At 49.3% G+C, this 24,103-nt stretch overlaps 1 protein-coding gene across 6 annotated transcripts in view; it reads right to left on the reverse strand.

The window, feature by feature from the left end:
* The window catches only part of NLGN3 (neuroligin 3), a 65,016-nt gene that overhangs the window by 23,206 nt on the left and 17,707 nt on the right, over window positions 1-24,103 (reverse strand). For 4 of the 6 annotated variants that reach the window (XM_081897237.1, XM_081897234.1, XM_081897236.1 and 1 more), the window contains exon 2: window positions 8,131-8,841. In XM_081897237.1, coding sequence (XP_081753363.1) covers window positions 8,131-8,611 — 481 coding nt within the window. In that variant the 5' untranslated portion in view covers window positions 8,612-8,841. Of the gene's footprint in view, window positions 1-6,763; window positions 6,824-8,130; window positions 8,842-24,103 lie in introns of all 6 variants that reach the window. The other 2 variants (XM_081897235.1, XM_081897232.1) reach the window with 1 other exon arrangement.

Below are 24,103 nucleotides of genomic sequence, written 5' to 3' on the forward strand. Positions count from 1 at the left end.
TAAAAAGCATCTTTTTGCCCCCCATTCTCTCTGACCTCCAAAAGCAGCACTGGGGGGGGGGGAGGCAGGGGCTGTCTGGAGCAGTTTCCCTTCCATTTCCAGGTGAGGCAAGAGGCTACTCACAGCAAGGGGAGAAGGGCAAGCAGGGACACCTCCTTCAGGGTGCTCACCTGCCTGCCCTCTTCCAGGCAGGGGATTCTGGAAGTCAGGCCCGAGGAAGGTATGGGAAGAGAGGGGTTGATAGAACCCATGGGGACCCTTCACACTGCGGCTTCAGGCCAGGTACCCGCCTGTTCCCTTCCTTATCCCATGGCGGGCGGGGATGACTCCAGGACTGATGCCCGAGTTTTGGGAGGTACCAGTTCCCTTGGAAAAGTCAACAACCCTCAAGAGACCAGAGGGGAAGTTGTGGGGGAAGGAGAGAGAATTGCCACAGCTGCCTTTGCCTGGGGAGGCAGCAGCATACATGATCAGTGTATGCCTTGTGATCAGACTCAAGTCATCGGTTGCTTGCACATGGGTGCCAGTGAACAAGAAGGCCCTCACTTGCCCATTGCCAACCACGCTGTACATGCACAATTCCAGTGTGTGTTCGTGGGAGGGAAGGAGGGAGGGGAGGAAGAGGTGTGTGCGTGCACATTGGTGTGAGCATGCTCACATGCATGTGGCAGAGGCTGGTGGGACAGTGGGAAGTCCTAGCAAGGGACAGAGAGGAGCACCCCATCTTCCCCAGGTTCCTGGGGATAAGAGGCTGTGTCCATCTCATCTGGCCAACAACTTGGTTGCTCATGGCAGTAGAGCCTTCTATGAACATATGAAGCTTCCTTGGAGTGTTGATGCACCAAGCCCAATATACCACCTACTCAGACTGGCAGCAGCTCTCCAGGGTATCAGGCACAGAGAGGGCGAGGGGGGGGCTTTCCTGTCCACTTGTTTGATCTTTTCTACTGCAGTTGCCAAAGACTGGGACTTTCTGCATGCAATGCATAGATACAATATTCACCACAGGGAGGGCTCATTTAACTTTCCATCACTTTGCAGGGTGGTGTTGTGGAGGAGGCAGGCAGATTGCTACTTTAGGAGAACTGCAGAGAGGTAGTTCAGCAAGTTACTTCTTTGCCTGGCAAATCACAGGATGGCTCCTAGCAAGTTCACACGCATGGCACCACGGACGCCTTTTATTCTCTAATGCCTGAGCATTCTTCATGTGCTCCAGAAAGCATAAATGAGCCACTTGCTGAATCAAAGACATGTATTCTAGTATGAGTAGCCCTTTCATTATTATTTTTTTAATTCCCTTATTTTTCACTTCCCTTGTGAATGCACACTCCAGAAAGCCACCTAGCACAGACTACCTTTCGAGTTTCCCTTGCCTGAAGCCAGCTTGGTTTTCCAAATGTAGACAGCCAAGGGCTCTTTGCCTTGCAGGCCCATCACTGGCATGGCTGTCAGGAGACAGCTGGGAACAGAAACTTGGCTGTGTTCATCTTAAAAGTTATTGCTTGCTGGAAAACGGGCAAGCCAAAGGATATGCATAGAGGGAGCCATGGGCTCATGGAGCAGCCACAAGCAAAGACAAGCCAGCATATTTTTACCCAGAAGAACTAGGTTATCAGTTCAGCTTGCAGGACCCATTATGCTGCTCCCCACCACTGCCTCTGGAAGACAGAAAACCCTGACCTTAACCACCCACACAAGAGCACAGGCTAACAGCCCCAGTCACCTAGCCCTATATCACAGAAGCAATGAGTGACTTTTGTCAATTTGTTTTTCCAAGTTTTCATTTTTGCAATGTTCAGTGCATTGGTATTTCCACATCAGTTTGCAAAAATCTTTGGGGGGAAAGTCCTCATTTATCCTAATGTAAAGATTTTGCAAGCAGTTCCCCCAATGCAACACATTTCTGCATGTTATTTCCAGAAATATATGCATTTTAATGCAGACTTGCCCTTAGTTTCTGCTTCCTTGTGCACCTTTTGACTGGAGAAGTGCATTTCAATATTTGGGAAAGCACAAACTTTGGAGGATAGCAGTGCTTTGGTTTGCATAGCGTCTTGGGAAGTATGAAGTACACAGGTTTGCTTTACAATGTGAACCAAACTGACTTTATCCCCTCCATTTCTACTCTGCACAGGTGTCACTGTGACTGAGCCACAATTCCCTGGTCAGAGGGGATCACCTGCCTACACACTTTGCAGCAAACCATTCTGATTTTCCAGGCTGCAGGCAAGCTAGTGGCAGAAAAAAATGGGCTACAGTTAAACTAGTGGCCCTGAGCATCACCATCTCTCTCTGGTCTGCTGCAAAACAAATGGGCTCCCAATGCTCACCCCCACCCCGGCCAAAGCCGTTGGCAACCTGAAACACTTGCACCACCGTGCAAGGGAATCTGCATAGAAAAGCGTGAGGCAGGGAGGTAAAAAAGACCCTGCAACGCTGGGGGGCAGGAGATAGGCTGGGGCCAGAACAAAGCCTTGCCTGGACTGAACAAAGCTCCCCTGTCTGCAGCCGCAGTTCAGATTCCAGGCCTGCTCTGTTGCCATGGAAACCAAGGCAGAAAGAGACTGCATTTCCCATCAAGGAGCACCAGAGTCCCTCCCGCCTTCCGCTCGCTCCTATAGGGACCTCCATCCTGCCGGGGCTGGGCACAACATCTACCCGTTTCCCCTCCTGTTGTCACCCCCTTCTCCCCTCAAACGGAGCGGACTTTTGGAGACAAGAGGAATCCACGGGAGGTGGTAGCTCCTTGTTCCTGCCACCACTCCTCTCCCCGCATCCCCGCTTGCTGCATGCAGGACGTGGCAGCCTTTGGGGACCCCAGAAGGCCTAGACAATGCAATGCATCATTCCCAAGGCCAACTGCCGGCAGCAGAAAGAGAAAGGCACACTCACGCACCCAGGGACCAGTCTCTGCTGATGGGCTGGGGCTGCTGCTGCTGCCACCACGGAGAGCCAGGCAGAGATGGGAGATGAAGCTTCAGCTGCACCAGGCACAGGCATGCAGGGGTGAAGGAGGGTAGACAAAAACCAGGGTCCTTGGCAAAAACTTTCCATGGCATCTTCAGCAACAAAGCGTGGCCCAGAGAAACAGCCCTTTTATTTGCAAATGCAGTCAAGAATTGTAAAGGACATGCCTCCCTATTGTGCTCCAGACTGGGGCCTCAGGAATGGCTCATTACCCCACTGCCCTTAACTCCCTCTGTGTGTGCAGGTGCATGTTTGCAGCAGAGGGTACTCACCCTCCTATGCACTTGCCAGCCCAGTCCTGAAAGAGGGCAGGGGAGGAGAATGGTGTCACCCGACAGCCCTGGGCATCTCATTGCCTTCATTGGCTAGCTGAGTTCCTTTCTCTGAAGTGGAGAATGCAGCCTCCGTCCCCCACACCCAGAGAGGGTGGGTGAGGAACAAGTAAAAATTATCCCAGTCATTAGAACATAACAGATCTCTCTACTTACAATCAGAATCAGAAGCATGAGTGTTTGTGTTTGAATGGAAGTGTGCAAGGCTATACTACTTGAAATGACCATCTTGGTTCCTTTGTTTGTGAATGGTGCACAGTGGTGAGGCCCTCAACTTGAAATCTCACCACAGAGGAGCAAAAACTAAGCAATTCATCGAAATGGCACAGAATCAGGGTTCATTCCACTTTGAAGACTGATACTCAAGACTTGCATGTCTCTTAAATAATTTGAAGGTGGTTGTTGTTTCAAGTTAACTTTTACAGAGTAGCCAGGATGTAAGGACTAACAGCAAGGGACGCATGCAGCCTGCTTTAACCAAAGCCTTCTAAACAAGAGGCAAGAGAAATGCAAGATCTCATCTTGAAGAACAGTAAAGGCTGCTGCCAGTGGAATGAAGGGTTTAACACTTTCTCCCTGCATTGCAGTCCTGATCAAAAACACCCCTCCCACAAGCTGCTGCCCAGGGCCACATTATTTCTGTAAAACAGAGAAGGACATAGACTCCAAAGTGGCAGTCAAGGGACACGGCCTCATGGATAACATTTCCGGCTGCTAGCTTCAGTCAAGTTTCTCCCTTCCAGCACCAAAACCTCCAATGCAATTCTACTTCAGCATTAGTCAACAAAAAAGTTAACATTTCTGCAGATCAGCAATCCCCATCTCTTTCTCTCATTGAACTTTCTCTCAACAGACCTATAATCACAGAACCAAAGAACTGTAGAGTTGGAAGGGGCCCCAAAGGTTATCTCATCCAGCCCCCTGCAATGGAGGAATCAAAGAATCCCTGACAGATGGCCATCCAACCGCTGTTTAAAAACCTCCAATGAAGGAGAGACCCCTGGCTTCCAAGGGAGTGGGTGCAACTGTCAAACAGCTCTTACAAGCTCATTCCAGAGAGTGTTTGAGCAAATATGGGAATGCTTGCCCAGCTTGAAACAGTGGACACACCTGCACAGGGCCACACTGGAAGCTGTACCAAAGGGCTGGCACACCTTTCTTCAATGGGGTCTCCGTATTTGTGGCTATGCCTCCAATTTCCCCAGGTGCAGGTGACCTGGGAACCTGGCTGGGCCCATCTGAGATCAACCCCCCCTGGAGAAATCAGTGGAGTATTTCCACTGACACAGCTGTACTGGATATTTCAGTAGACTCAAGGATCCTGAAGGAGCCAAGTCTTGTTCTTCTGCAAAGTTTGTTTCCTAAGCTTGGCAAACTTTGAGGATAGCAACCTGCTTCCTCCTCCATCTTTTCCTTCAAATCTTGCCTTAAAACCCACCTTTTCTTCAAAGTCTTCAAGCACAATCTCCTTGTTCCCATCCTAGGCTGAGTACACAGACGCTCACATCCACAGTGTACATTTAAAGAACTCTTAAACAACTTTAACAGCCCTGGCTTCCCCCAAAGAATCCCAGGAACTGTGGTTTGTTAAAGGTACTGGGAACTGTAGCTCTGCAAGGGTCTCTCAACAACTCTTGGCACCCTTAGAAAACTAGAGTTCTCAGGATTCTTTGTGGGAAGCCATAATTGTTTAAAGTGATATCACAGTGCTTCAGATGTAACCCTGATATAATGTTATGTTCATTTCCCCACTTTAACCCATGCTCCTCCTTTGCTGAACATTACAACCACATCCTCCTTGGGGAAAGTGACCTGTTCTCCTATCCTTCGTGATGCACCATGCAAGTTCAATGCGCTGCAACAAAAACAAAGTGCACTTACATGCAGTTTGGGGGACTTTGACAACCTCCCAAGTGGTTTCCCCCTCTTCCACCACCCCAAGTGCTTTAGGTCTCTTGCCATGCATAGAAGGATATGAGCAGAGGACATTTCCTGTGGGGCTTCCACATTGACACCCTGGGGACTCAGTTGTGGAATAATGGAAATATATCCTGACAATATTTTTACTGTCGCATTATCCATCTGGAAGCTGCCATTCCATTGCTAAAGCTGAGCCAAATGCTTGCCAAGGAAGAAGGGAACAGGGTGTGCAGGCCATTCTGGGGCTTTGTGGATCTATGCCGATTTGGCAAGTGCTTGGAAGACCAGAGATCACTCTGAGGGCCCGTGCTGGGAGCCCCTCCAGGCAGAGCTGGATCTCCCTTCCCTGCCAGCCAGCCTTTCCTTGCCCGCTTCTGCACACCTGGAGTTAACAGGCCCAGCCAAGGAGCTTCAGGAGGTGAGCCAGAGCTTTGGAGTGGCCATGACAATGTGCCAGTGCTGGCCCCTTGAGAAGCAGCCCTGGTGCCCAGAGAGATGCTGTCTGAATAGCTGGGGCAGGCAGAAGCTGGCGAAGCAAAGTGAAGAGTCCGAAGAGAACCAGGGCAGGGTGAGGAATGAGAGCAAAGGCAGTTTGCCTTGTAAAGTACCAGCTGAGGAAGAGAAGGCCAAGCTCACCATGGCTCAGGTCAGGACCCCCTCTCAGAGGAGATGCACATGCTGCCTTACCCATCTCTGCCACGGCAGGAAGGAGGGGAGATAAGGAGGAAACCCACCCACCCCCAAAGCGAGTCGTGTTGAGAGGAGGGTCTCTTGGGGGAGCGCGTGAAAGAGAGGAAAGGCAGGGAGGGGGTTGCGGCTGGGTGCCCAGGTGTGTTTGGCAGCACAGCCCACCAAAGAAACTGGGGGGGGGGGCAGCAGCTCTACACAGGATGCAATGCCAGGACAGAGATGGCACAGGGAACAAGGCAGTTCCTATGGCAACCAGAGCCAGTCACGTCCCCCTAGCCACACACCCAACATACAAAGCTCGGGGCCTGGGGGGGGGAATGCCAGTGGAGGGGGACAGACTCCATTTTGTATGCCCTCTCCGCTTTGCTGCTACGCTGCCCACCCACCCCCATGCATGACATCCCTGGTCTGCTGCTGGAGAAGAAGCAGAACGGTTTTTCAGAGGCGGATGCTGTTGGGTGTTTCTCACAGCTCTGCCAGTGGGGAGGGCAAAGGGAACCCCCATATCTGAAGGCCCCTCCCCTCCCCAGATGACAGGCAGCCCACACCTACAGGGCAGCTTTGCATCACTAGGAAGACAAGCCCTGATCAGAGTGGGAACGGCAAAGGGAGAGAGTGGGGTGTTCCAAGGGGGAGCCACCTCCCTCCCAACAGAAGATGGACGGACAGAAAGACAGACAGATCCCCTCCCCTGTGAGCTCCAGAGGAGGGCCCTCCCCCTCCCTCCCAGAGAATGAGGAGGGGGGAACGCTGCTGTGGATGGGGCAGGCCAGGGCCCCCTCGCGCTCGCTCCCTCTCTCTTGCCTCTCTCTGCGCCCCTCTTGCCAGCCCCGCCCCCCCGGCTCGCTACCTACCTCCTTTCCTACATATTTTCTTGTTGGGTTTTCGGGCGCATTCCTTGGAAATCCGTTTTACTGTAAAATGAATAAAAGACTACAAAATAACAGGAGGCTCCAGCGGACGGCGCAGGCATGCAATCCAGCCTCATTGTAACCCCACCGGTCCCCCACCACCCACACCCTGCCCCCCTCCACCCGCAGCCTTTCCCTCCCCCCACCCTTGGGACTGACCGCAGGAGGAAGGAGAGGGGGAAATTCAGGGTGAGGGTTGCTGCTGCTCTGAGAGAAAAACTCTGGAGCCAAGAAAAAGTGAGCTGGGGGGGGAGAGGGGAGGGCACGCTAAGCAGGAAGCTGCCACCTCACCCATGGGGGGGGGAAGGGGTCACCAGCCCTCCCCAGTGCTGCTCTGTACAGACAAAAGCCCCCCCCTGCCCTGCCTTCCCCAATGTCTCTATGGCTGGGCTTCCCCTCCCCTTGTGGTGAGGCTGAAAAAAGGTCCTTTCCATGCTGTGCTACTTACGGTTGGAAGAAGGAGAACCCCCTGGAAAGGAAGGGTTAAAGGAGAAGGGCACCCAGCCTCACCACAAAGGGCCAGGCCCTCTTGTGCCCCCCCCATGCAAGCCCTTGTCACTAACAGTGGCACCAGAGAGAGAGGGAAGTCCTGTAACTCAGCCTTGGTTTCTGGGGAGTTTCAGAAGCAATGCTGTCCCAGCAAGAAAGAGAGAGAGAGAGAGAGAGAGAGAGAGAGAGAGAGAGAGAGAGAGAGAGAGAGAGAAAGTAGGAAAGGGAAGAGAGGGAGAAAAAGAGAGACAGTCCCTACTCCCTGCCCTCTGCAGAATAACAGCACATGAAACCTCAGAAAAGGTGTGGGGAGGGGGGAGAGAGAAAGAGAACAGGAAGGAGGGAAGGACAACCCCAAACCAAACTCAGGGCCGAACTTGGCCGAACCTGGGTGCCCGGGAACCAGCCACTCGCCATGAAGATCTGCAGTCAGCCAGAGAGTTTTCTTTGTTTTTGTTTTGTTGTTGTTATTGCAACACAAGAGAGGAGGCCGTGATGAGGATGAGGATGCCATGGCAGGAGAGGGGCATGATGGGCAGAGGCACAGCACATATGAGACAGAGAGAAAGGAGTGTACGCGGCAGAGAGAGAGAGAGAGAGGGAACAGGGAGAAAAAATGTCAGCCAGGAGGAGGGCACAATGCAAGCAGCGTGGGCAGAGAGAAGCATCTCCACGAACAGACAGACATGCGTTGGGCGGCCGGGGAGGGAGGAGCAGGAAGGGAAGGGGGTCAACGCTGGCATGCTGCAACCGCATGAGACCAACCACCGAGAAACAGAGAGCCGCCGCGTCTCCTGGAGGCAACCCCGCTGGGGACTCACCATCCTCAGTGGGGATGTAGATGTTGAGGTACAGGCAGTCCTCATTGGGGTCCTGGATGTAAGTGGCCACAATGTCCAGGTTCGAGGTGAACCAGATGGGCAGCATGATCTCGGGGACGGCTGTGTGGATGTTCTGCGGGCACACCGGGGAGAAGTGCGTGGCGTTGCGGATCCCCGACCAGGAGGGGGGTGGCTCGGGGGGCATGAACCGCTTCTCCCCGATGGGGGGCGCTGCGTAAGGGACCCCCAGGTACTGATCCACGGGCCCCAGGATCTCGCTAGGCAGGGGCACCCGCACGCCCCGCAGCTTCCCATAGTGCGTGTTGACGGTGGGAGAGTATGCCTGGCTCTCCATCTGCACCACGGCTGAGGCGAAGCTGAGGATCCACAGCGCCAGGCGGGCCTCCCAGCCGGTGGCAACTTCGGTCACTTGCAGAAAGGGGGAAAGGAGCGGTGGGCCTCGGAGGAGTGACCACCACATGGTCTGGGGAGGGTAGCACCGGAAGCCAGGCCTCAAGCAGATTCTTGGGGCTCACAGAACCCCCATGGCAGAGAGGGAAGGTTTTCTGAGAGGGGGTGGGGGTGCGGTGTCCAGAAGCAAGGCGGAGCAAGGCAGGTGGCAGCCAGCGGGTTTGTCTTCAGAGTCCTCGGTGTGCCCACGATGACCTCTCCCTTTTGGCAGGTGCTGCAGCTCCTCCGGTGCTGATGGTTCTGCGAAGAGGAAGAAGAGGAGGACACACAGGAGTTCAATAGTCACGGCCTCGTTGGGGGGTGACATCAGGCACTAAACATGTGCTATATTCCAGCATATTTATAGAACTCGCTTTGAAGTTGTGTGGCAGCTCAAATACAATGCAGATATTAAGTGTTAGGGGAAAATAAGTAAAACAGGGTAAGCTGCCATGTGAATGCAGCCTAAGATGCACTCTTGCTGATTATATCCCCAATCATTATACATTGCAGCGATGCCAACCTATCAGGAGGTCCATGCGCTACAATGAAAGAATTGGGACTTTAGCCTGGTGGCACCTAACATTTGGATCTCCCAGCTGCTTCATGTCAGACAGGCACCAGACCCCCTCTACTGTCTTTTTTGCACCTTACTGAAGACTTTCCTTTTTTCAACAAGCCTTTTAAGTGGAGGCCCGTATTCTAGTCTGCAACCACACTGGACTTTAAATGGCTTGTGTTTTCATTGTTGATGTTTTCATTGTTGCTTTTATAATTTTTTAAAATTGTTAATCACTTTATAGAATCATAAGAGTTGGAAGGGACCCCTGAGGGCCCTCTGCTCCAACCCCTGCAATGCAGGGATCTCAGCTAGATCATACATGAAAGGTGGCCAGCCAATGTCTGCTTTGAGATAAACGAAACAGAACAAGATAAATAAACAACGATAATTTATAGGTTCCAGGTTGGGTGGTGAGCAACCTTTCAGAGAAACAAACTCTTCATGCCCCCCAAGGAGTATGCCCCCAGCTCCCTCCACCTACTGAGTGGAAAGGGCAGGGCAATTCTGCTCAGAGCAGCAGAGGTGTAGTCCAAACAGGTTGGCCTGGTCAAGCAGAACAACCCCTGCAATGGCTGGAGACCCCACTACTGCTTTGCCAGCCCAACCTTCCCAGGTGCCTTGAGAAGGCTATTTATAGGGTTGGTCGGACCTATATAACTGTTGCCCCAGGCTTGGATCCTTCATCTGAGCAATGTAGCTGTGAGAGGAGGTGCTGAGCCAGGGGTAGGGAGCCTTCCTTTGGGGTTTCAAGGGAACAATCAGGAGGTTAAAATGAGCTCCTGGTTGTTCTTTGCTGGTCTATGGTGCACTCCCACCCACATATCAGCTGAAGGGTTATGGGAGGTCACAGAAGTGCAGGGGAAGCTGCTTCTCCCTTCCAGGACTGCTCCTTGAATTTCCAAGAAAACCAGAGGTTCAGGTGTTGCTATGCTTTCAAGCCCGATTGCCAGGACTACAAAGTGCAGTGTGAGGCTGTTTTGAAAGCATTTTGTAAATAGCCCACTAATAGATCATTCCACAGTCTGGCCCTAGCTAGTGGGAGAGACGGATTAGAATAAAGAAAGTAGAAGAGAGGCGTAGATGAAGCTCAGTGTTAAGGCTTCAGGTTTTTGGGGGTCAAAAAGATCGCATTTTTAAGGTGAAAACAGAAGCATATAAGCAAAAGAGTAAGGGTATAGCGACAAAGCATCAAGGTAACAAGTGAGTTAAGCAGCTGATTATGTGCAACAGCAGGGCAAAGATGTGAAGGCAGTTCCTCCTCAAAGTGTCCTAACAAATCCCAGGCTTGCAGGTAAATCAACCCAATAAGCTACAGAAACATATATGCAGGTGGAAAGTCAATAGGGGCGTGGGAGCTATTTTGCACAGAATGTCACATGTACAGTGACCTGTCCACTGAACAGAATTTGTGTGTGTGTGTGTGTGCTCAGTGCAATGAGCTTCTGGTCTTCAGGGAATGAGATTGCTCCTCCTGAGGCCACAAAGGGTGGACGACCTGGAGACGCTGAGAGAGGCACAGAGGCTGTTGGGTGAGGCCTCTACGGTTGTGATGGCTTGTGTCCGGCTTCCACAGTATGACAACTTCCTTGCTGCCATGGAGAACAAGTGTCTTGGTGAAGGAGAGCATCAACTCAGGTGAAGAAGTTATTATTCCTTAGCATAAGGAACTCATTCTTCGGGGAGGGGGAGCAAGTCGTTAGCATCTCATGCCAAGGGTTATCCTCCAGAGGCTGGAGTTTTCCTAGTAATGGAAGGAGCCCACCATTAGGGACACAGACAGCCTGTGTTTGTGATGGGTGTGCAGATTGCAACATAACAGGCCTGCCCTAGTTGTAGATGTCCTAGGCGATCTAAACAGCCTGGTGGATAGTGCTCAGGAGTAGTGTGTGGTCATGGTCCATTTTAGGGAGTTGGGGAAATGCTAGTTGTGCTGTCCAGGAAGCAAAGTATGCACTAGTGGCCAAAATTGTGGAAACCTTTTGGGGAAAGTATTTCTGAGGTTTGATGGCTCACCAACACCACTTTTTTGGAGTAATACCGTAAAATTATATATCAATGGAAAGATATTTAATGAAGAATGTAATGCAGCAAGGTTTGTTCAATTATTTGTATCCTATCAAAAGTTATAGCCAAATAACCAGAAAAGGGAGGCACAACTTGCTTAGGTTGATATGCAGCAGCTTTCCTTCATTTGAATGTAGCCAATGAGTAGGAGTGTTTAGAGAGGCAATCAGGTGTTATGAGCCATCAAACCCTGGAAATACATTTTCACCAAAAGGTTCCACAATTTTGGCCACTAGAGCAGGCTGCTAGGTAGGAGGTTGGTAGCCAGAACCTTCAGGGTAGCTTTCTCAGAGTGCTTCTGGTGTTCATGTGCAGAACCAGCTAGACAGGCACAGAGATGCAGTCTCAAAGCATGGATGAGGTGGTGGCATCTGAGGGAGAGGTTAGGATTTGTTAAGTTACTGGGCAATGTGTTCAGTTGAAATGGACCTGTGCAAAATAAGATGGGCTCCACTTGAACCAGGACAGAGCCAGGCTGCTGTACTTAAAACCAATAGATTTTAAACTGATTGCAGAGGAAGGTTTGGAACAAATTATCCTCACCCACCCCCAGAATGAACATGAAAGGTTTTGATGCACCAGGCGCACCTGGAGGTACGGTCCGCAAACAAGAGGTAACGATGGCCACCAAATCGGATGGCTTTAAAACAAGATCAGATAAGTCCATGGAGAATAAAGCTACCAGTGGCTGTTTGCCACAACAACTATATGTTCTCCCTCTACCATCATAGGTGGTATGCCTCTGAATACCAGCTGCTAGGATCCCAAGTGAGGAGAGTGCTGCTGTGCTCTGGTCCTGCTTGAAACCACTATATCAGAGTCTCTGCTAGAACAGAGTCAAGGAAGCTATTAGAGGTAAGAAGACTTCCTTCAGAGAAGGGACATCTTGCCCAAGAGGGAACAAAAGGAATGTGGAATTTGGCAAAAAGAAATGGAGACAGACAATAAGGAGTGCAAAGAAAGATTTCAAGGAGCATGTGGCTAAAAATAAAGACTCACAACATAAAAATTATTTAGACACGTTAGTAGCAGGAGACGAGTTAGAGAGGTGGTTGGACCTTCGGATGACACCAGAGTGAAAAGGGTGCTCAAGGAGGAAAAGGAGATTTTAGAGAAGCTGAATGAACTCTCTGCATCTGTCTCCACAGTGTAAAATGCACCCTTATTGACAAATTTTAAATTGACAAATCACTGGGTCCAGATGGCATTCATGCAAGAGTTATTTAAGAATTCAGATGTGAATTTGCTGCGCTTCTAACAAAACTTTGTATCTTGTCTTTAAGATCAGCTTCCGCACCTGAGAGAAGTGGCCAATTTAGCATCTGCTCTGGGAAACCGGAGGTATGCATTATTAACGATAGAATCATAAAACAACATAGAAGATCCACTGCACTGAAGCAGACCACTCTCACTAACCTTTTAGAGTTCTTTGATAGCTTCAATAAGCACATAGAGGTGATCCAGTCAACACTGTGTCCTCAGACTTTCAAAAAGCTTTTGATACACTACCTCACCTAAGACTCCTGAGTAAGCTTAGCAGTCATGGGATAAGAAGAGAAGTCCTCTTATGGATCAGTTACTACTTAAGCAAAATGAAGCACAGAGCAGGAATAAATGGTCATTTTTCCTAATGGAGGGATGTAAAATGCCAAGTCCCCTAAGGATCAATATTGAGACCTGTGCTTTTTAACTTCTTCCTAAATGATCCAGGGTTGGGGGTGAGCTATGAGGTGGCATATGTGCTTATGATACTAAATTGTTCAAAGAGGTGGGGTTTTTTTGTTTTGTTTCTTGTTTTAACAAAGGGATTGTAAGGAGCTCCAAAATGACCTCTCCAAACTGTGTTGGCAGCAACATGGTAAATGCAGTTCCATGTAAACAAGGGTAAAATGGTCACAATGGGGCAACACAACACCCCCCCCCAAGTTTAAACATACAGGCGTACCTCTGCTTACATATCCCTCTGGATACGTAAACTTCAGGATGCGAACACGGCAAACCCGGAAGTATTTTTCCGGGTTTTGCCCCATGCGCATGAGCAGAAGTGCTCTACACGCCACACGCATGCATAGAAGCAGTAAATGGCACCACACGCATGTGCAGAAGCAGCAAATTCCTCGGGGTGCAGCCAGACCTCCAGAACGGATCCTGTTTGCAACCGGAGGTACCACGGTACTCTAATCAGGTGCACCAACTCCTAGGGGTGGAGGGGTCTTTGACCCCTCAATATTTGCTGGCAGGGGGCCAGCCCTCCTCAATGTTGAGGGGGCAGAGGACGACAAATGCAGTGCGGTTCAGTGGCTGACTTCTCCTGAGCACAAGAGAGAAAGCCCTGCCACACTGGGCTCTGCACTGGGCCTCCTCCCAATGTCATGTGTGCATGACATCATGCACATGCGACACAAGTCAGCCCCCTAGTCTTGGGCACGACACAAACAGTATTTGAACTGGTGGTGAATAAGCAGGATCTGGGGTGACCTTAAAGTCACAGTGGACAACATAGTAAATATGTTGACCCACTGTGTGGCACTTGCTTAAAAGAAATAGCATGTTTGGGATTATTAGGAAAGAGATTGAAAATAAGCTGCCGCACTTCTTGTAACTGCTTTTCTGGTTCCCGTCCAAACCGATTTGCTTAAAGGTACATCAGAACTCTCTGTGTTCCTTGCTCCCCATTGTTACCTGGCTGCATGTTAAAGCCTTTGAAGAGCTCTGTCGTTAAACCAATGTCTATTTGTTTAACAAATATGCCACGTTTCACAGAGCTCACTTCTGAGTAGAAAGGTTTAGAATTACCCTGTAAGATTCTTTTAAAAAAGATTCTCAGTTTCTCAATGAAAGCATGAGGAACAGTAGTATTAACACCCCACTCAAATACTTTTCATTAAAAAAAATCTCCACCTTTCCCTCTCCATCATTATATGGCTGCATGCTTAAGGCTTTGAATAGTTCTTAAACCAATCTATCTGTTTAACAAATATGCCACTTTCTCAGAAGTAAGTTGCACAGAATTCAGTGGCACTTCGTTTTTCATAGGCAGGTATGGGGCAGCAGAGCAGAGATCAATGAAGACATTTTCAAGCTTGGCAGATCAGAGCTCAACAATAGAACTGAGATTGCCAACAATGTTTTTTGTGATGGGCTGAGAGGTACCTCTAATGCAGGGGTCCCCAAACTAAGGCCCGCAGGCCAAATAAGGCCTGCAGGACTCGTTTATCCGGCCCGCGGCGACCCTCACCGGCTGCTGCCGTCGCCCGGTCTTACTGCCCGCTGTGCTGCAGAAATAGCTTGTGCTCTTCCGACCCGGAAGTGTGCCAGAAATAGCGTGTGCACATGCATATGGGCATGCGCTCCCCCACCCTCTGGCCCACTGCGTGATTGGTGCTGGAGGTACCAACCCAAGGCGCGGTAAGTTTGCCGACCCCTGCTCTAATGCAAACCGCATTTTGAAACTATCCCAGGCGGCATGACAAAAAAACCACAAGCGTTAGCTGAGCACAGACAAGAAACAAGCCCATCCCCAGCTGGGAATCACAAGTGGGGAGTGGTGCTGTTGCACAGAGGTCCTGCTTCCACACCTCCCATTAGGACATTTGATTGGCCACTGTGAGAACAGGATGAGGGACTACTAGACAAGTCCTCTTTGGCTGTGATGCAACAGGGCCCTTGTTACATTCTTATGGCAGTCACGAAGGCCTAAAAACTTTCCCTGCTGACTTTCCTTAAGCAATTTCAGTAGTCTAATTCAGCATCACTCATGGCTCAGTGGTCTCAGCTCACACATAACAGTAAGTTATGGCTCATTAAACCATGATTTTGTACTATGTGTGGACACTGCTCAGTGGCCTAACCATGGTTTGTTTACTGCCAACAGATGTGACCTGAAACTGTGGCTTCTTGTTTGCTTATGAACCTTGCTCTGCTTTAACTATGACTTAGTGTCACAGGGGGACGCGGGTGGCGCTGTGGGTTAAAGCCTCAGCGCCTAGGGCTTGCCGATCGAAAGGTTGGCGGTTCGAATCCCCGCGGTGGGGTGCGCTCCCGTTGTTCGGTCCCAGCGCCTGCCAACCTAGCAGTTCGAAAGCACCCTCGGGTGCAAGTAGATAAATAGGGACCGCTTTCTAGCGGGAAGGTAAACGGCGTTTCCGTGTGCAGCTCTGGCTTGCCAGAGCAGCGATGTCACGCTGGCCACGTGACCCGGAAGTGTCTGGCCTCTTGAGTGAGATGGGCGCACAACCCCAGAGTCTGGCAAGACTGGCCCGTACGGGCAGGGGTACCTTTACCTTTACCTAGTGTTACAGGAGAACCCAGCACCCTTCCTTTAACCATGGTTTGTTTGGTGCACCACCCCGGATGCTCACCAAGCTACAAAGTTCACAAGGCAAGAGTTGGCCGGAAAACAAAACAAACTCTAGGGAAACAAGCCATGGTTTGTTTGACCATCTAGTTTCTTAAAGAAGCCAGGCCTTAGTTTTATGAGCAAACCAGGGGTAGTTTCCAACTGTGCTCAGAATAGACCCATTTAAAACAAGTTTTTAGTGTTTGATGTTGTATTGTGGTTTTATCATTTTTGGGGGGAGCTACCCAGGGTAGCCGGGGCAACCCAGTCAAATGGGCGGCATATAAATAATAAGATGTTATTACTACTGTAATGCATGTAAGTTAGTCATGTCCATTAATTTAAACAAGTTTACAGTGGTACCTCGGGTTACATACGCTTCAGGTTACAGACTCCGCTAACCCAGAAATAGTACCTCGGGTTAAGAACTTTGCTTCAGGATGAGAACAGAAATCGCATGGCAGCGGCGGGAAGCCCCATTAGCTAAAGTGGTGCTTCAGGTTAAGAACAGTTTCAGGTTAAGAACGGAGCTCCAGAACGAATTAAGTTCTTAACCCAAGGTACCACTGTATTGTGAGTAGAACTTGCACTGGATACAACCCAGGGCACTGCTTCTTATTCCGCCTGAGAGTCTATTGCTTTTATTTAAAAATATGTATAGATCACTGTTGATCAGAACACTTTCAAGGCAACCTGCACACAAATAAAAATGCAACTTTTAAACAGTGATAAAAGAAAATGCAATACAAAACCTTCAAAACAACCATAACACTGATATAACCAGGAACAGCACGTACATATCTAGCATGGAAACAAAGGACACTTTTAGCAAATCCATCAAGCAAAAGGAGTACAGTAAAGCAAAGGGAATAACACTTGTGAGAACAAGTGGCTATTCAAGGCCATTCTGAAATCCTGAAATGTGGCAACTTTACGCAGGTCAGCTAGAAGCGAATTCCAGAGCTGTGGGGTCAAAAAGCCTTCCTATTCCTCTCTGTAAAATGCTTTGAGAGAGACTTGACCTGAAAAGCAACAAGCAATTAACTGGAGTCAATCAATCAATGAATGAATGAATGACCCAGGGGCAAGAAAGATGTATTCTGTACATGCTCATATGCCTTCAGCATAACTCTGTAAGTTTCAGGGCTAATCCTGCCAGCTGAGTTTAAGCCACTATCCAAAGCTTTGCACTAGGCAGAGTTTGCAATGTGATTGCATGGTTCGCGCCAATGAAACTGAATCCATGAGGACTCAAAAGGAAAGCACCAAGGGCTGGAGGGGTCTGACACAACCACAGCTCAGAGCCCCCACAAAAGCAGCTCCTGGTGGGTTCCTACATATCTTATTACCTTGCCTCTAAGTTTTGCACATGGAGGGGTCTCTCCCTAACACACTGTTCTGATCATTATTCCGCTGGATCATTTTTACTGAACCAACAGCTTTAGTTACAGGTAGGTAGCTGTGCTGCTCTGCCGTATTAAAAAAAAATTCCTTCCAGTAGCATCTTAGAGACCAACTAAGTTTGTCACTGGTATGAGCTTTCGTGTGCATGCACACTTCTTCATGAAAGCTCATACCAATAACAAACTTAGTTGGTCTCTAAGGTGCTACTGGAAGGATTTTTGTTTTTGTTTTTGTTTAAACAGCTTTAGTGTTCCACAAGGCTAACACAATTTAAGCACTTGACTGGCTTCACTCAGGTGTCTGAAGGTACAATTAGCATCCTTAACTTCACCTTGTAACCAGCCCAGTACCTCCTTGCTCACCTCCCCCGTCACTCGTTAAATGAGGTTTTTGGCCTGCGTCCTTAGTAAGTCCAAATCTCAGATGCAAACATTATGTTCTTCCGCCTTATATTTTAGATAAAAGCTTTGCTATGCCAGGATTTTTATTTTTTTTTAAGATCTCTGAATCTGGCAGTGTGAGATGTGTTCCTGTGAGACTTTGTGCTTTACAGAGATGCCAGCCAGGACATGCAAAGCAGATCAAGTGACACATCTTAAAGCTTATTAAGTTATATATTTTGGAGCTTGGGCAGGAAAGCATCCCTCAGTCTACACCAGACAGTGGCTCACCAGTCCAGAAAATGGAAACTTGGTGCTTAGTTTCTTTAGTTTGTAGGAACTGTTCAAAGGAGTCACTAAAAAGAAAAAAAGGCTTCTGATAGGATAGGTATTTTCACTCTGCGCGAACTTTATCCAACTTACATCTTCTTGCGTTAGAATTTCATAGATGGGGAGGGGCTGGGATTTTAAAACCTCTTAAAAACGAACACTGACCTACCTGCAGTACTGCAGTTGTAAGGCATGCCAAGATAATGCGCATGACGTGCACTTGGGGAAAGCAGCATATATTGATAGCCAGAGCAGCATAGTGGTGAGTGCTGGGATAGAAACCTAAGAACCTAATAAGAGCCTGCTGGGTCAGGCCAATGGCCCATTTAGTCCAGCGTCCTGTTCTCACAGTCGGTGGTGACCAGATGCCTGTGGGAAACCTGCAAACAGGATTCGAGCACAAGAGCCGCTTTCCCCTCCTGTGGTTTCCAGCAGCTGGTAATCAGAAGCATTACTGCCTCCTGCTATGAAGGCACAGCCTGGCCATCATGGCTAGCAGCCATTGAAAGCGCTCTACCTCCATGAATGTGTCTAATTCTCTGTTAAAGCCACCTAGGCTGGTGGCCATAACTATGCACCACACAAAGAATCCTTTCTTTTATCCACCCTGAATCTTTCAACATTCAGCTTCATTGGATGTCCCCAACTCCTGTCATTATTCTCTAAACTAAAAAGTTCTAAACACTGCAACCTTCGTTTATAAGAGAGCTGCTCCATCCCCTTGATAATTACGCTTGCTGTTTTCTGAAGCTTGGGAAAGTTCACTAGCTGGCCTTGGGCCAGCTGTTATATCTCAGCCTGACCTACTGCACAGGGTTGTTGTGAGGGTAAAATGGAAATGGGGTGGGTGGGAGAACCATTTATGCCACCTTAAACTCCCTGACAGAAAGACGGATAGAAATGCTGTAATAAAAGAAATCAGTAAATAGACAAATAAACATGAATATTATCACTGATGACGATGGCAGTGGACCATGTTCTAGGCCCTGCCATGGGCCCTCATTATCTGCCAGCTCAACCCCTCCTCTCTGGGAGGCAGCTGGCTCTGAGATGGGCGCCACCATCCCTCTCAATACCAGGGAAGCAGTGGAACCAGGTCAGTGTGACAACTTCATGAACAATTACAACAGAAAGTAAACACACCTGCCTTTGGCAGCCCTGGCGATAAGGGGGAGGGGAAATTCATTGATCTGGGAAGACACGGGGTGGTGCAGAGTTTGGATGGGTTGGGCAGGGAGATGCCAGCGAGACAACCAGTCTGCTTAGATCGGCAATGCCAAACCTCACCTACAATCACCCCGAAGCATCTCAGCATCATGCAATGAGCAGCAAGGCAGGTTTCCCCTCACCCCAGACAAGAGCTGCCTTCTGCAAGGAAGCAGGCAAAGGGAAAGAAGCAAGTGCAGGTTGCAGAGAAGGGAAGCAGGGAAATCAGGAAGTCGGGAGAACCCTGATGAAAACGGAATTTTTGCTTTAGCAAAAATTGCTAAAGTTTGATTTATTGTCCAGCAGAAAAGTAACTGATCCGGCGAACACTGACTGGTATTCGCTGTTGGGGGTGGAGGGGTTAAAGTCCACAAATTATAGAGGGGGGGGGGGTTCCCATTTAAATTGTCTGTCCTTAGCATTGAACTAAACGGCCTTTGCATAGAAAGGAATGGTGTGGAATTAATTACGTCATTCATTACATTAAATGCAAAGCTTACATAAATAATTAGGTGAATTACATTAAATAGCAGGCAATGAGATGAATAACGTCGTATTTGGCAGGCACCAAACTGCAGTGGAACAAAACAGTGATGGTTGTGAATGGAAATGGCTGCTGCCTTATGTCCCTATGGAGAAATACATGTGGAGAAGTCTACATGTGGTGAGGCCGTAAGAGGACGAGGTGGAAGGGCCAAGCCAAACTGCTTAAATTGCGCCCTATGTAGCAGGTGGGGACCACTGCGGACCAAACCACGTGAGGCTTCCCCACCACCACTGCTAGAACAATAATACCATTGTACAAATCTGTGGTGCAAGGCGCACCTGGGATACTGTTCACAGTTCTGGATGCCTCGTCTCAAAAGCAGTAAGGTAGAGCTGGAAATGATTCAGAAAAGGGCAGCCAAAATAATCAGCAGGATGGAGCAACTCCCCTATGAGAAAAGATAATAACATTTGAGGCTTTTTTGTTTAGAGAAAAGCAGAGTGAAAGGAGACAGGATAGACGGGCTTATAATTATGTATGTTGCAGAGAAAGTGGATTGGGATAAGATTTTTTCCCCTTTTCTCTCTCTGCTAATATGACGGACATCAAGTGAAGTGGGATGTTGGAAGGTTAAAGAAAGAGTCCTTTTTTCACCCAGCAAATAGTTCAAACAACGGCATTCACTCACAAAGGACGTAGTGATGTCCACCTACTTGGATGGCTTTAAGCAGTAGACAATTTCATGCAGGACAAGGCTATCAGTGGCTCCTAGCAATGATGGCTTTGCTTTGCCACTGCAGTTGGAGACAATTCTTCTGAATGCCGCAGGACGGAAGAATGCTCCTGCGCTTTGGTGCTGTGCCCCATTGTGCCCAGTAGCCATTTGAGAGCCCTTCATGTGTCACATAATTAAACTGTGGAACTCGCCGCCACAGGAAGCAGTGAAAGCGGCCAGCCTTTAAAAGGGGATTTAGATAAATTAATGGAGGCGGCCATGACTATGGTAGCTATGCTTTGCCTCCACTGTTGGAGGTGTTATGCCTCTGAATCCCTGCTAATGGCAACTGCTAATGGTTGGGAGAGGGCTGTTGCGCTCGGATTTCCCAAGAGGCCCCTGGTTGGCCCCTGTGAGAACAGGGTATTGGGCTGGATGACCCACTGGCCTGACTCAGCAGGCTCTGCCTATGTTCTTGTGAGGGCGCTGAGACACAGGAGACGATGGGAGGAAGACAGTAATTTCCTTGAATCCAGCAGATGATTCTTTGGGGAGGGCTCAAAAGGGCTCTGCCAAGCCGCTTCTGAATTACTGGAGCATGAGAAAGTGGCCTGCCGGCTGCAGAGGCAGCTCTGGGCAAGTGGCGCTTGCTCACATCTAGAGCGGCTCCATTGAAAGCAGCAATGTGGGGTAGCGGAGTGGCCGGGGTGGGGGCAGGGAAACAGACCCGAGGAGCTTGCATTGCAATGGAGCCAGGACTGGGCCAGGACGAAACCCAGGGAAGCATGCTCAGTGCTGAGCACCACCATGCCATTGGTGGGAACAGGGTCAGCTAGAGAGGTGAGGAGTGCTTCCAGGCAGAGGGCTGCAGCTGGCCAGGTGGCAGCCCTGCCGACCCAGGTTCAGCATGGTCCAAACAAACCATCCAAATGCTCTATCTCCATTGTACACAAGCTGGCAGGAGAGATGCCTCCCATGGGCCTCCCTCTCCTTCTCTTGTTCAGTGCCTGCACGTGCTCAGAGGCCACAGCCAACGAAGGAGGTGGGGGGGCCATCTTCCAGCCCCAGAGGCCACATTCCATTGTGGGCAGCCTTCCGGGGAGGAACAATGGATTGGACCCTTTCCTATGCATGGGAGGCTACATTGCAGCCACATGCAAAATCCAGAGGTTTCCACACATCAACACACCCCTCTCCCCATCTGTCCAGGCATGGCCTTCAGAGACTCCCAGTGCCTGGCAGTGTGGCTACAGAAGCACCAGTTGCCTAAGCCAGTGGTTCTCAAGCTGTTTCCTCTGGGCCATGATTTCGGAATAAAAACTTTCTCGTGCCACATTGATTTTTTAATTGGTAAGGAATACATTGGAAAAACAAAAAAGGAGCAACTCTGATCAGGGCTCGATTTATACAACACAGAACACAACTACTTTATTATATCATCACGGAGCATCAGAAAGTATAAAAACAAAGCAGGTTACCTAAGAACATGAACTGCTCCCAAAATATAACTATAAACGAGCCTCTTACGTATGTACCTTAAGTATGTAGACAAACTCAGTGAGAGGTGTGAACTTGCTTTTGCTGGGTGATCTCATTTATACGAGGTCTAATTTGAGACAGTCAAGCTCTCATCTCCTCATCAACACAAGGGAGCCTTTCTCTTTTCTGATCATTCACATGTTTGCAACAAAATGTTGTGGAGAACTGTAGAAGAATAGACAATGCCATTCTCCAGCACTCTGAATGGTGACACCGGATCACAACCAGGATTGTCCACAGTATCCCTTGATGCTCTCATTTTGGGGGGGAAAATTAATCTCTATCCATATTCTGAAAATAAAAATATTTTCATACTAAACTACACTGAAATGTTTAAACGTTTGATTGTCCTAGAATCTTCCTGCCACGTTTGCCAACCTCTCCTGCTGCACTCTTTGAGAACTACTGGCCTAGGAAACTGCCCAGCAAGAAACCCCAGTAAGACAGGGCAAGAACTGGGAACAAGGGAAATCTGCCTAATACTAGGCTGAACTATTCATCCCGCCAGTCCAGGACTGTCTGCTCCCCAGGACCTCAGGCAAAGAAGAAGGGTCTTCCCTGGTGCTGGCTGCTTGGAGGTGCAGGGGGTTGAACTTGGGGCCTTCTGCACCCAAAGCAGGTGATCTCAGTGGTGGCTGGTGACCATAGGGACTGGGGGAAAGCAGGGAGGCCAGCTGTAGGAGGAGCTGGAGACAAAGGCAGCCAGAGCCAAATGGTTCTCGTTTTATCCCTGTGCTCCTCCCTGCCGAGTTCTGCTCCTCCCTGCTGAGTTCTGCAAGGGCAACACTGGGACCAAGGAGGAGGAAGTGGGCAGGAAGAAAGCAAGTGAGCGTGAAGGAATCAAGAGGCAGGCTGGTGAGGCAGTGCTCCATTTGTCCTAATGGAACAGCTTCCACTGGGTGTGCTGCCCCCAGAGCTATGGTTCCCTCTCCTAGCACGTTTGCGACACTGAGCCCCAAAACTATTGTTACTATATTGGCACAAATATAAGCCACCCCCAAATATAAGCTGTGCCTTTAAAGCTGGAGGGGGGAGAGAAAAAGAAAAAGAAAAAAATACCCATATATAAGCCAGTCACTTCCTTGCTGCTTCTGGTTGCATACGTGGTGGTGGTGGTGGTGGTGGTGGGGGAGCTGCGTTGTTGGCAGTCTTTCCCCTTCCTCCCTTTCCCCCTTCCTGGCCTTGGGGGAGAGGATGGGGGACTACATATGGGGCAGGCACCGCTTTGCTGTGCTCCTGGCACTGTTTGCCCCGTGCTCCTGGCTGCGCACTGTAAGATCGCAAATATAAGCCACACTATAACTTTTCAAGGTCGAAATTTGGCAAAAAGTGAGGCTTATATTCAGGCCAATACGGTACAAGGTGACATCTCCATAAGCCAACCTGTTCCAGAGGAGTCTGGTGCAGCAAAATGGCATGTCAGGTTTGCAACTCATTGCTCCTGCCTGTCTCCCACTTGCTCTTCTGTGAGTGCTGCCTGCAGGAACACAGCCACCTTCTTCCAGTCACAGTGGAAGAGGGGAAATCTTGGCTGCACACACCCCACACATTTAAAGCATGTACTCCCACCCCCAAGTATGCTGGGGACTGTAGCTTGCTAAGGGAGCTGGGAACTATAGCTCTATGTGGGATAAGCTACAGTTCCTAGGAGTCTCTGGAGGGACATGCTTTAAACACATGGTTGGCATGCAGCCCTGGTGTCACCCTGCAAAGTGAGGGCAATGCTATTTCCCACCTCCCACCCGTGAAAATGGCAGCAAGTGCTGGAAAATTCACAGGTTCCAGCAGCAGCAGCAGCAGCAGCAGGCAAATAAATGGGCTGCTCAAAATGGCGCAAGGGCAGGGGAATGGACTTGTGGCGTATCTGCCCATAATGATGCCATGAGTGCGGTCCAGTAGGTGCCAAGGCAGCCAGTCCCCAGGGCAAAAGGTTCTTTCCCGGCAACTACATTTAGCAGTCTTGAGTGCTCAGGAGAAAAGGGGAGATGGTTTCCTGACAATGGTACATCTAGGTGGATTAGGGACAGCAGTGCAGTCTGCTTGGAAGGGAGAAACCACAGAGTCTGTGAAAGCCCCAATAATGTGCCATTGTCTGGTATATCGCAATCATTACTTTGGGAGTGGGGAGGCTGAAAACTGTCGCCCCCATTGTAAGAAGGAGCTGTTTAGTCCGGCCTTCTGATGGATGCCTTTTAACAGCAGCCACCCCCCCCCCGAAGGATATTCCTTTTTCAATGCTGTCATTCCTTAGGTATTTCAGAAAACCAAAGGCTTTTCCAAACTAATGAATAGCTTTGCACATCTTTCCATCACGATAACAGTCCATTTATTTATATTGTGGCTGCATATAGCCCAAGGTGTTACCACCTCAAAAAAACCACTCCTGTCCCTAATCTCAGCTGGAGGAGTAGCTCTTGGTGAAGAGGCACCAAGCTCTAAAAAAAGGCACAAATTATCAGTGTCCACCTTAATTTACCGTATTTTTCGCTCTATAAGA

Source organism: Podarcis melisellensis, assembly GCF_964234715.1.
Source record: "Podarcis melisellensis genome assembly, chromosome: Z".
Taxonomy (NCBI): domain Eukaryota; kingdom Metazoa; phylum Chordata; class Lepidosauria; order Squamata; family Lacertidae; genus Podarcis; species Podarcis melisellensis.